General features: G+C 41.8%; 1 protein-coding gene across 2 annotated transcripts in view; it reads right to left on the reverse strand.

Moving 5' to 3' along the window:
• ACBD6 (acyl-CoA binding domain containing 6) overlaps positions 1 to 14,317 on the reverse strand; it is a 114,742-nt gene that overhangs the window by 25,431 nt on the left and 74,994 nt on the right. For both annotated transcript variants that reach the window (XM_056531951.1, XM_056531949.1), the window contains exon 6: positions 12,201 to 12,290. In XM_056531951.1, the coding sequence (XP_056387926.1) occupies positions 12,201 to 12,290 (90 nt within the window). The remainder of the gene's footprint in view (positions 1 to 12,200; positions 12,291 to 14,317) is intronic.

Below are 14,317 nucleotides of genomic sequence, written 5' to 3' on the forward strand. Positions count from 1 at the left end.
CAGGCTAGAGCAGCCGGGCACTGGTTACACTGATCAATGCTGTGCAATGGCATAGCATTAAACAGTCAATGCAATCAGAAGATTGCATGTCTTAGCCCCCTATGGGCTAAAAAGGGTAATAAAAAAAAAAAAAAAAAAAAAAAAAAAAAAGTTAGAAAAGTTTATTAACCTTCCCTATTAAAAGTTTAAATCACCCCCCTTTTCCCATTTTTTAAACTAAAATTATGTAATAAATAATAAAAATCATATTTGGTACCGCCGTGTGCACAAATGTCCAAACTATTAAAATATAATGTTAGCTAAACCGCACGGTCAATGGCATACACGTAAAAAAAAATACCAAAGTCCAAAATTGTGCATTTTTGGTCACTTCTTATACAATAAAAATATTGATTAAAAAGCGATCAAGTAGTCCCATCAAAACAAAAATGGTACTGATAAAAACTACAGATGACGGTGCAAAAAAAATTAGCCCTCATACTGCCCTGTAAACTTAAAAATTTTAAAGTTAGAGGTCAGAAGATGCCAATTTTAAACATACTAATTCTGGTGCATATAGTTTATAATTTTTTTAAGTATTAAAATAAAACCTATATAAATTGGGTATCCTTGTAACCGTATGGACCTACAGAATAAATATAATGTGTTATTTTTACCAAATATTGTGTAGAAACGGGAGCCCCCAAATACAAAATGGCGTTTTTTTTTGTTTCACCCCATTAGTAATTATTTTTGGTTTTGCCGCAGGTTATATTATAAAATAAGTGATGTCATTACAAAGTACAATTGGTGATGCTAAAAACAAGCCATTATATGGGTCTGTAGGTGCAAAATTGAAAGGGTTATGATTTTTAGAAAGGAAGGAGGAAAAAAACGAAAATGCTGAGTCCCTAAGGGGTTAAGCAAGAGATTTCAAAATGTCCCTTATGGCATTGTGACCGGGTTTTTTTTTTTTTTTTTGTTTTTCTTTTTCTTTTTAACATAGAATCAGGATTTTGCTCAAACATTTTCCATAAAGGGTTAAAATCAACTGGTTTCAGAAAGTAAAACAGATTTGCAAATTACTTCTATTAAAAAAAATCTTAATCCTTTCAGTACTTATGAGCTGCTAAAGTTGAGTTGTTCTTTTCTGTCTAAGTGCTCTGTGATGACACGTGTCTCGGGAACTGTCCAGAGTAGAAGCAAATCCACATAGCAAACCTCTTCTACTTTGTGCAGTTCCCAAGACAAGCAGAGATGTCAGCAGAGAGCACTGTTGCCAGACAGAAAAGAACAACTCTACTTCAGCAGCTGATAATTATTGGAAGGATTAAGATTTTTTAATAGAAGTAATTTACAAATCTGTTTAAACTTTCTAGAGCCAGTTGGAATACCCCTTTAATGGTTTACTCACACATCTCAATCACGTGATCTTTGCGGTGGTTTAGGAAAATCATGGTAACAATCGCATTGCCTGAATAAACCCTTAAAAGGAGATGTTTGATATTGAAAAATATTAACCCATTATGCCCAGAATATTAAACAACATCACCTGCTGCCACTTCCACGGTGTCCCGGTATAGCACTTCAGTTCTTCAGTGGTGTCTTCTTCCGTGTTGGCATCGAGGGAGCGGCGGCAGTTGAGTCCCCTTTGTTATTTTGAATTCTGGGCATAATGAGTTTATCTATATTTATTTATTTATCTATAGGCGGCATCTCCTTAAAAGGGGCACTCTGCTGCTCAGCGTTTGGAACAAAACACACAAACAGTGGAGCTGGGAGCTTGTGACGTCATAGCCGTCAGAGTGTGAAATCATGAGGGGGCGGGGCTATGATGTCATGTCACGGAGCTCCCGGCGCCGACTCCAGCGTTCAGAACAGTTTGTTCCAAATGCTGAGCAGCGGAGTACCCCTTTAAAGGCATAATGACGCTACACTTGTTTGTGTGCAAAATATGCAACAAAACGACTTCTAATGTCGGCTTTATAAAGCTGCTTGGATTAACACAGGGTTTTGAAGAAGCCCAAATTTTCACAATTAGGATATAAAATGCCATGCATACAATTAACTCTATTTTTGAGAGACAAAACTCAGGGTCAACACACAACAGCTGTGCCTATTGTCCCATTTCTGTGAAAAAGAAGCAGCACATAAGATCAGCATATTTATTTTATATTTTTAAACATCTCATGATGTAAATACAACGGTATCAAACACATCCACAACCATATCAGTACCAAGAACTAGGATGGTGGGACACCTGTAGGCTGGGCTGTAGAGGAGTGCTGGAAGGTACAGATGGGAGGTGGAGCTGGGCCCTTCGGGAGAGATATTTATGGTTATTGATCTGCGGTGAGCGCAGTTAGGAGGGGGACTCTGCCCTCAATTAACTTATGAATCTGAATCCAATACAGCCGGAGCTCTGACCTCGTGCCTCACTCTGCCTGGGCTCATTACTGTTACCAAGACCTCTCTACCCCCCTCCCGGACACAATCTGTGCAGCCGACTGGGATCCTGACTGATGATAGCGGGCCTGTGGCATCACTCACTCTCTGCCAATACCAATTGGCCAAACCGCCATGACATCACTTTTATAAAGTCAGATGGCAACTTCCTTGGAATTAAAAGGAAACAAACAATTGAGGGAATTGAAAACTACAGCAGACCAAAATATATCAAATATAGCGTATGTCTAGAACAAAGACAATTACATAGAGACCGTACATTAAAATAGAGAATCTAGCTACACTAGTAAGGCTATAGTATTAATCTCAAATACTGTGCCTTCACTTCTGTAAACACTGATATTTTTGCTTCCAAAGACCTCACAGTACTAAGAATGACCTAGAAAAACATATTCTTAGGCTGCTTTCACACTATGAAGTTCACCCGTTAATAAACGTATGTTATTATGTATTGTTAACGACGTTTAATAACGGGTGAAGTAACGAGCTAACGGCTGAATAATGTCTGTCCAAATAACGGGCATATTCATCCATTAAGACCAGTTATAACATCCATCATATACGGACGTTTTAACACCTCTGCCTACAGACTCCCACAGCCAGGACTACTACTACTACTCCCATCATGGAACAGACTTGTTTCCATGATGGGACTAGTAGTTCCCCGGCTGCGGGAGTCTGCTGGTGGCTCTGGAGGTTACATTAGTGTTTGTACTACTACTACCCCCATCATGGAACAGTGTCTGTTCCATGATGGGGGTTGTAGTACAGGGGCTGAGGGATTGATCGCACCGGGTCTCACTTCTGACACCCTATCCGATCAGAAGTTATTAAGCAGGGGAGTGGGCGGCATGGTCCACAACCTTGCGATCACAATGTATTTTTTCCTTTCATTTTTAAATTCCCTGCGGGGAGCCCTGAATGGCCAATACTGAGGAGCCAATCAGGGATCCCAGCGGGGTTATTAAAATTGACAATGTGAGGGGACATATGTATATTAAAAGTGTTGTTGGGGGGGGGGGGGGGGGGGCATAGAGCGCTATATATCTAGCCCCCCAGCGCAGTCATAAAAATATGACCCCCGCCAGCGCATTTATATGTATACATCTATACTAGGGATCGACCGATAATCAGTTTGGCCGATAATCACGATTTTGGGCATTATCGGTATCGGCAATTACCATGCCGATAATGCCCCGCACCGCCCCAGCGCATTTTTATTAATGCGCTGGCGAGGGTATATTATAGATGCGCTGGGGGGCTAGATATATAGCGCTCTATGACCCCCCCCCCCTACAGCGCTATATATCTTGCCCCCCACAACACTTAACATACATATGTCCCCTCACATTGTCCATTTTAAAAACCCCGCTGGGATCCCTGAATGGGTCCTCGGTACCGGCCATTAAGGGCTCCGAGCAGGGAATTTAAAAATGAAAGTAAAAAAATATACATAGTGATCGCAGGGTTGCAGACCATGCCGCCCGCTCCCCTGCTCAATAACTTCTGATCGCATCAGGTGTCAGAAGTGAGACCCGGTGCGATCAATCCCTCAGCCCCTGTACTACAACACCCATCATGGAACAGAGTCTGTTCCATGATGGGGGTAGTAGTACAAACATTAATGTAGCCTCCCCAGCCACCGGCAGACTCCAGCAGTGGGGATTTACTACTCCCATCATGAAAACAAGTCTGTTCCATGATGGGAGTAGTAGTAAACCCTCAGCACTGCAGGATTCTGCTGAGGTCACCTCTTCTGAGCATGCTCAGTAAAAAATAACGTCCGTTATAATAACGGGCATTAACGGGTGTATTTTCTAACGTATGTCGGCCATAGACTTCAATATTAAAAATAACGTCTGTTAATTTACCCGTTTCTTGTGACGGGCGAAAAATTTGTGCATGTGCCATTATTTCTCCCGTCACAACTTATCACACGTTATAGCCCGTCATGACTAACGTATATAAGGGGTAAAGGAAAAAAAAAACATTGACTTGAATGGGGTTGTTTAACGTGCGTTAATAATTATTTTTCAAACGTACGTATATTAACGGGGGAACCTCATAGTGCGATAGCAGCCTTATACTGGGTGATATCCACTTATAGCAGCTCCAAGGGAAGCTGCACACATTCCTGGTTTTTCCTGTGAGAAATGGTACAAAACACAGATTTCATCCCTCTAAATTCCAATTTTCCCTGTTTTCAGTGTGAATATTCAATACAGGTTAATTTTCGAGTGTAAAGTTTCTGCTTCCTGTGGATGAATTCTTAAAAATCCACACGTACCGTACTATACTCTACTGCTGGTAATCCTTTCTGCACATTTTGCACATTTCAACAGAAAATTCTATCTTGTGTGCATTTACCTTTACAGTGAACAAAGGGGTAGCAACTCATCTTTCCTAAAACCCTGGCATACTATTCTGCATAGTACGGTAATTGTCAATCTGACCAAATTTGTAAATTTGTACCATTCAATGGTAGAGTTGTGTCATTCTGGATGGTAAAGCATTATCCATTATTGCGTATGTTAGGTAACAGTTCAATAAAAGCTGCCTTGTGTTTACATGAGGAGAACTTCTGGCAATTATATATTTTTTTTCACTTTGTTGCCCTTGGACTAGTGGGTGATGTACACACACACACACACAAAAGGGTAGAATGCCCTACTCAAAAGTCTCTATACACACTCCAAGAAGCAGCAGCACAGATAATATTATAGAGCAGTTGGGAACGAAGCTCTGGGGTGAAATGTAATACAATAATATCCATTGCGCTCTGTCTCTTTGGTTCTGTCTCAAACCAGTCACTTCCCCTTCCAATGTTATCTCTGCATAGACCTGCATGGGCAGCATCTAATCACTTTGATCAGTGAGCTTATATAGTCTTATAAAAACACTAAATGGACTTTTAGGGTAAATGATTAGCTTAGGAGGGGAAGGTGCTTGATCAGAAGAGAAAGAAGCATTTTTCTCTGATAAGATATATTAAAATGTTTCTCAAATTTTCTTGTACTACTGATTTAGGCAAAGTTCGCCGAAATTACAGTTACCATTTTAGGGTAAACCCTATGCATATGTTACAGAATTACAGACCAGGTAATTCAACCTTTAAATAAAATGTAAAAATACTTTTCAGCTAATGACATTTCTATCCACTTATATCAGAAAATCTCATGGCTGGATTTCCTCTTCCATTACAGAAACACGTCAATAAAAATAAAATATAAGAGCTTGGACTACCACCACCAATTTTAAAAACATAAAGGAATGAAACTACAATATTCCTAGCAAAAATTGCATCGGTGACTTGAAGTATTGGAACGGTGATCAGCTCGGGCGTGTGGGTGCTCTATAGTTTTGGAAATCAATGTAGGTCAATGTTGACAGACACCAACAATAAAGGGACATGTCACTAAGAATGGATTTCCTCTTTTAAATACACACAAACTTCACATAAAAAACAACAACATCTTAATAGAAATAAATGCTATGATGTTGATGATTATAGCTAAACACAATAACATATGAAGCAGCATACATCTGCGTAGCCAGGCCTCGGAGCAGGAAAATCTTAAGACTTAAGAATGTCTCGACTGCAGGTTGTTGTCAGTAATGAGATGGATTTGGCAATGGATTGAGCGCTCAATAATAATGTTGTTTGTGAGAATCTCTCCCCGTGGAGACGCTCACTCTGCTATTTATTATCTCTGGATTGTCTTCCTCTGAAAGCTTCAAAAAGACCCCCACCCTGCTTATTCCCCGCCCCCCCCCCCCCCCCCCGCGCTCCGAGCAATCTATTTATAACCACTTTTACCAACCTCGCCTCATGTGAAGGGTTCCCTGCAAGCTACTTAGTGTGGGGGTGACTTCTGAATATCAGTATACAACTTTGCATCCCCCCCCCAAAAAAAAAAAAAAAAATTTAACTTCTGATGGAAAAAAGGTCCAGCAAAAAGCTGCAATGAAACATAACAAAGCACTTAGGACTTGGACTAAAAACGATAAGAATCCCTTAGCCAGCACAGTGCCTTTCCTAATCAGATCCTTTGTACCTACTACCTGTATCCCACCGGCACATCAATCAATAGCCTAAGTGAATTTACTTGTATGGACTTTAGGCATAAAACAATACAGTTTGCCTTTATTTTATAATAAACATAAAATTAGAAAAGAAAAGTATAAAAGCTCTTATGGCAAACCAAGCAGCTATACTAGTACGTGCTGTGATTTGCAACTAAAACTTATTTTTTTTCTAGCAGCAATCTAGCACTTTTTAAAATTTTTATTTAAAGGGGTATTCCACTGACCTATCGTTTGGAACATTTTGTTCCGAACGCTTGGAGCGGGCGGTCGTGACGTCACAGTCATGCCCATTGTGATGTCACATCACGCCCCCTCAATGCAAGTCTATGGGAGGTGGCCTGGCACAACCGCTGGGTGCTGCATGGAGATCGCGGGGGTCCCAGTTGCCGGACCCCTGCAATCAGACATCTTATCCCCTATCCTTTGTATAGGGGATAAGATTTCTAGGGGCGGAGTACCCCTTTAAAGAAGCACTACGTTTTTTTGCAGATATCATGCACACTCACCATCACTAGTCACACAGCGCAATTTATTTCATTACTCTGACTTGGTCACGTGATCTCCAATATGACCCACCGGAGTCGCGGATTGATATGTGAAAATGAAGTCCGTCCTGGGTAAGTTGACTTCCTATGAACTGCAAGATATCACTTCACCTATCAGATGACTTCTGCTAGATCACAGACCCCTCCCCATCCAGATCTATATACTGCGGCTCTCTCTATGGGATCAGGATATATAGTTATACACCTCCCTTGAGGCTGTGTTCACATATTGTGTTTCTTGATAAGTTTTTTCAGTTTTGCCTGAAACTGTCCAGGTATGTTGAGAGTTGTAGTTTTGCAACAGCTTGAGGCACACTAATCAGGAAAACTGCCTAGAAGTATTTCCACGATGAAGCATTGTATGAGCTGCGTACAAGAGCCCTAAATATTGCTAAGAGGGTAAACCATTGATTACAACTGGGGTCAATAAAATCTGTATTAGGTCACTGCAAGAAAAAAAAAAACTGTGTACACTCTTAGAAAAGGACTGAACAGTCACTACTAGACTACATCCCGTCCTCTGAAACCCGGCATGAGTACGAGCCAGTTTGTGGCAGCATTTTGTTTTACCAACGTAGGCCACAATAAAGTTAAACACATTATTTAGATTATATACACGTATATTACTGTGTTGTATAAAAAGGAGATAACCCCAACCCAGGTAACCCCAACCCAGCCCCTCCTCAAGTAAGAACCACAGTACACATAAAAAAAATACTGGAACAGTCTAGCCAGGGGATACGCCGACACATCAAGCAGAAGCCAGGAGGTCCATACCCAGTTAAATTTCTTTGGGCACTTACGACTCACAAAGATCCTGGTACAACGGGACATACTTGTTGACCAAAGCCAGCCAACGAGACAGCGGGGGAGGGGAGGTATCCTTCCAGGTCATCACTACCACCTTACGGGCACAGAACAGCAAAAAGCGGATCAATAGGAGTCTATATTAACTAGAAACCACCTCATTAATGACTCCCAGCAGGCATACCATAGGGGTGAGCAAGTAAGGAAAGTCTAGATTATCAGCCAGAAACCCCATCACCTCCTGCCAGAAGAGAGCAATGATGGGACACTCCCACACAGCATGTAGAAAAGAACAACAGAAGCACAGATCAGATTGAGAAACACCAATACGCTTCAGCTTAGCAGGAGTATAATATAACCGAAAACATACCCGGATTGGATCAGCATGTCTCTACTACTGACTAACGTAGAATAATAAGAGCCTTCAACCTCCTTCCACTGATCCTCAGACAAATCCGGGATATTCAGACACCCATTTAGGAAATGCTTGTGAAAACGGGCTAGGCCCAAGTGTCTGGAGGAGAGCATAGGGGTTAGGGGTTTACAGAGATACATAGTGCCCAGGAGAAGCTCCATCTCAGAAAATACCGGAGTAAACATCAGGGAGCCAAACTGCGCCTGAACCGCACGTCTAAGCTGAAGATACCTATATAAGGCATTTTCAAGGATGCCAGAAAGTTCCTTCATGTCTGAGAAGGATAAGAAAACCTGATCCTCACCAAACAAGTGGATCACAAATTTGACACCATGAGTACCCCAGAATCAGGCCTCCTGTAACCCATGCAGGTGAGGTAAATGTACGTTCCCCCACAAGGGTGCTCTAGGAGATACCAGAGGCTGCAGGAATTTACTCGACACCACGGACCACACTGCAGCTATGTAGAGTGTGTTGGTAAGAGCTTCATAGGAACCCATAATTGCTCCAGCCAAGGCCATCGCTGAGTTGGACAGATCCAGATAGAGCCACCACGCTGCATAGACCAATTGGGAGGCAAGAAAATAGTTCTAGACATCAGGGGCAGCTAAGCTGAAATAGGAGCCTGGAGAAGAGCCTGACCAAGTCTGGAAGGTTTTCCCTGCCAGTAGAAGGATCCCAGAGCACCACACAGTGTGTTAAAATATTTCTTGGGGGGGGGGGGGGAATTGTGGGAAATGAAACCGAAAGGAATTTAGGAAGGTAAATAAATTTTTAAAAATATTGATCCTGCCAGCTAAGGAGAGAGGGAGTGAGGACCAGGCAGTCAGCCGCTCCACAGTGGAACGTAAAAGCGGCTTCAAGTTTATGGGGAGATAATCCATCAGGGACCCAGTGACCTCCACCCCTAAATATCTAAAACGGGAAACCACCTGCACCCCTGCCAGAAGAGAGGCTGGGAGGGGAACTCCAGAGGAAAAGTGCCATTAGGGATTACTTAGTCCAGTTGACCTGCAAGCCCGAAATCCAACAAAACCGGTCAAGTAGATCAATAAGGGACAGGAGCAAACCCTCAGCATCGGCTAAATATACCAGGCTGTCATCCACATACAAACAAAACCTTCTCTACAATTGACCCCCTGGGAATACCACAGATAGCAGGATCCTTGCGCATGGCTGCTGCCAAAGGCTCCATCGCCAAAAGGAAGGGAGATAACAGCATCCCTGCCTTGTCCCATGGCCCAGAAGAAAGGGAGTAGAAACATCAAAGTTAGTGTGAATACGGGCCCAAGGACCATCGTAGAGCAAGCAAACCCAAGCACAAAAAGGCGAGTAGCCAGGACTTTAGCCAAGATTTTAATATCGACATTCAACAGGGAAATAGGTCTATAAGAATCAGGCAGTAGCGGGTCCTTTCCAGGCTTAGGGAGCACTACAATCAGCACCTCCCTCAGAGTCTGGAAGCGCATCAGCCGCAGCTATCGAGTGAAACAATTTAAGAAGTATAGGGGCCAATCGTCCTCATTCATCCTATCATCCCATCTAAACCGGGGGTCTTCCCATGGGGAAGATCACATATGGCCAGTTCAACCTCTTTAACCGTAAATGGGGCATCGAGCGTGGTGCCAGAAAGTTAAACAGATTTGTAAATTACTTCTATTTAAAAATCTTAATCCTTCCAGTATTTATCAGCTGCTGAATACTACAGAGAAAATTGTGCAGTTCTTTCCAGTCTGACATCAGTGCTCCCTGTTGCCACCTCTGTCTGTGTCAGGAACTGTCCAGATTAGAAGCAAATCCCCATAGAAAACTTCTCCTGCTCTGGACAGTTCATGGCACAGACAGGTGACAGCAGAGAGAACTGTGGTCAGACTGGAAAGAACTTCACAAATTTCTCTGTAGTATACAGCAGCTGATAAGTACTGGAAGGGTTAAGATTCTTAAATAGAGGTAATTTACAAATCTGTTTAAACTTTCTGGCACAAGTTGATTTGAAAACATTTTTTCCACCGGAGTTCCCCTTTAACCCCTTAAGGACCAAGGGCGTACAGGTACGCCCTTGGTCCTGCTCTCCTGATATAACGCGGGGTTACACAGTAACCCCGCGTCATATCGCGGCGGGCCCGGCGTCATAGTGAAGCCGGGACCCGCCTCTAATAGCGCGCAGTGCCGATCGCGGCACCGCGCGCTATTAACCCTTTAGCCGCGCGCTCAGAGCTGAGCCGCGCGGCTAAAAGTGAAACCGAAAGTGGCCGGCTAGCTCAGTCGGGCTGTTCGGGATAGCCGCGGCTAATCGCGGCATCCCGAACAGCTGACAGGACAGCGGGAGGGCCCCTACCTGCCTCCTCGCTGTCCGATCGCCGAATGACTGCTCAGTGCCTGAGATCCAGGCATGAGCAGTCATGCGGCAGAATCGTTGATCACTGGTTTCTTATGAGAAACCAGTGATCAGCATAGAAGATCAGTGTGTGCAGTGTTATAGGTCCCTATGGGATAACAATGATCAGTGTGTGCAGTGTTATAGGTCCCTATGGGACCTATAACACTGCAAAAAAAAAGTGGAAAAAAAAGTGAATAAAGATCATTTAACTCCTCCCCTATTAAAAGTTTGAATCACCCCCCCTTTTCCAATAAAAAAAAACACACAGTGTAAATAAAAATAAAAATAAACATATATGGTATCACCGCGTGCGGAAATGTCCGAATTATAAAAATATATCATTAATTAAACCGCTCGGTCAATGGCGTGCGCGCAAAAAAATTCCAAAGTCCAAAATAGTGCTTTTTTGGTCACTTTTTATATCATTTAAAAATGAATAAAAAGCGATCAATAAGTCCTATCAATGCAAAAATTGTACCGTTAAAAACTTCAGATCACGGCGCAAAAAATGAGCCCTCATACCGCCCCATACACGGAAAAATAAAAAAGTTATAGGGGTCAGAAGATGACAATTTTAAACGTATTAATTTTCCTGCATGTAGTTATGATTTTTTCCAGAAGTCTTAAAAAATCAAATCTATATAAGTAGGGTATCATTTTAATCGTATGGACCTACAGAATAAAGATAAGGTGTCATTTTTACCGAAAAATGTACTACGTAGAAACGGAAGCCCCCAAAAGTTACAAAACTGCGTTTTTTTTTCAATTTTGTCGCACAATGATTTTTTTTTCCGTTTCACCGTAGATTTTTGGGCAAAATGACTGACGTCATTACAAATTAGAATTGGTGGCGCAAAAAATAAGCCATCATATGGATTTTTAGGTGCAAAATTGAAAGAGTTATGATTTTTTAAAGGCAAGGAGCAAAAAACGAAAATGCAAAAACGGAAAAAACCCCGGTCCTTAAGGGGTTAAAGCACTGCCTAAAAGGAGTCTATATACACACTACTTTTATTCTTCAATGAGAATCAGTCCTATATTCCCAGACATTTAGAGGGGATTTCAGATGCTTTAGTTCAGTCTCATGGGTGGAAGCAGTCTACAGCGTGCAAGCCTAATGATTTGTTCTTGTTCAGCTGAACATAAATCTCAAATATTTCAGTAAGATGTAAATACGACAAAAGGCTTTGGTTTACATTAGAGATGAGCGAACATACAGTAAATTCGATTCGTCACGAACTTCTCGGCTCGGCAGTTGATGACTTATCCTGCATAAATGAGTTCAGCCTTCAGACACTCCGGTGGGCTGGAAAAGGTGGATACAGTCCTAGGAAAGAGTCTCCTAGGACTGTATCCACCTTTTCCAGCCCACGGGAGCACCTGAAAGCTGAACTCATTTATGCAGGATAAGCCATCAACTGCCGAGCCGATAAGTTCGTGACGAATCGAATTTACTGTAAATTCGCTCATCTCTAGTTTACATATTCTCCTTGGTTTATTAGGATTTTGGTAACATCCTTACCTGCATGTTTATATGAGCATTATGAAACAGTAGGATGGACACTAGCTCTGTGCGCCCCCTGTCACAAGCCCAGTGCAGGAGGCTACGACCCTGCAAACAAAAACAAAAAGAACATATTACCAATAAGTCTAGGTTATACCTTTAATTGGAATTATTATACAAAGCTGAATACAAGTGACCCATAATCTTGTCTCCTACCTTGACCGGCAAATTTTTTCCTGACATCTACCATCAGAGGAAACAGGGACAATGCCAGTTGGATGCCTGTTTGATCACATTGTACCCCCTGACCCACTTAGATAAAATAACACTAGACATGGCTCCCACTCTCAACATAGAAACAACATGTCCGCTTGTTCTATAGTAGACACTTGTCAGCTGAAAGACAGGTATGGCATGCTCGTGGCCAGCGTTAAATAGAGGATACAATTTGTTAAACACTTTCAAGATTTTTTTTTTTTTTAAATCAATGTATAAAAAAAAATTAATAAAGACAAAAAAAAAATAATTGCTTTGAAGTGGATGGAAAGCTCTTGTTAATACCTCCGTCACATATGAATATTTGGGGTTTAAACACTGTAAATGTCCGGCGAAATTCCCTAAGGTGTGGGGTGTTTGGTGTGCCTCTCCTTGCATGACTTACACAACATCTAGATTCTAGCCCTCAGCGATACAATTCAGTCTGCCCCTTAATGGATTCTTGTCCAATTTGGTGCTTGCTAGTCAACTGGATGCTACTGCTATACCGTAGTCATCCTGCTTCTGCTAAAGGAAGTCGAGCACAGTGAACCTGTCGTTTGAAAATAGCTGCAGAGTTTTGTTAGATTAAACGGGTACTCCGGTGGAAATTATTATTTTTTTTTTTAAATCAACTGATGCCAGAAAGTTTAACAGATTTGTAAATTATTTCTATTTAAAAATCTTAATCCTTCCAGTACTGTCCACAGTGCTCTCTGCTGACACCTCTGTCCATTTCAGGAACTGTCCGTTCCTGACATGGACAGAGGTGTCAGCAGAGAGCACTGAGGTCAAACAGAGAAGAAATTCAAAAAGAAAAGAACTACCTGTGAGCATACAGCAACTGATAAGTACTGGAAGGAATAAGATTTTTAAATAGAATTTGTTTAACTTTTTCTCACCAGTTTAATACATTTTTTTTTTTTTCCCACCGGAGTACCCATTTAACCTTTCAGAGTGGCGACAATGTGATGTTAGCCCCTGAGAGACCCATCCTGGGTGCACAGCTATTTCACTCAAATTCATAGGGCAGGACCAGGGCTCGGCTGTTTGCCAACAGTACACCTACAGTTACTTTGCTCCCTTAGTTGTCTGGCCAATTGCAACAAATCAACACTCAGCTCTTACTGCTATGCTATGGCATAGTGCAGGTGAAAGTGCAATGAACAGTACCATAGACTGCATGTGGGAGGGGAGAAGGGGTTGCTGATGCATTTGTGATTATAAGGTGCTGTGTGATCGGATATGCAAGAAACAGCAACAGCTGATCTAACATTGATGGCCTATCTTGAGGACCACAAATGTTTTAACACTAGATAACCCCTTTAATACCCAAAAATGATTAGAGTATTTCATGCCCCCCAGCCCACATTAACCATTTTCCATCAGTGAGATTACTATCAATGACAATAAAACCTATACCACACATATGTAACGTGGGGATCCTTTTGAGTAATTATAAGTCAACATTTATAACAGTCCACTGGAACTTCCAGTAACTAGATTAACAGGCAGATCATATCCCACGGCTGAGCGAGTCAAAAGTATTCCTTTAAAATTACTACATGCCTCAAATGTATTTAAGATAAAATATTCAGCTGGAGGGGTGCTTAATATCCAAGTCTACATCATATCGTATCTACTACAGGGAACTTTATATAAGATGGTTGGAGCAACGTAGCCCCTCTCTAAGCACAATAATTCCCCACGTCTCAGGCTATGAATCGATAATTTCTTTCCTTATTCAAAGGCAACATATTAAGGAATCAGGCAGGTCAAAAAAGCATGCCCCCTGATGCTGCCTCTTACAGCTAGGTGTGTATTCTGTAGTCTATAGACTGTAAATTACTAAACAGTAGAATAACGAACAACACAGGATC

This window comes from Hyla sarda, chromosome 7 (assembly GCF_029499605.1).
Source record: "Hyla sarda isolate aHylSar1 chromosome 7, aHylSar1.hap1, whole genome shotgun sequence".
Lineage (NCBI taxonomy): Eukaryota > Metazoa > Chordata > Amphibia > Anura > Hylidae > Hyla > Hyla sarda.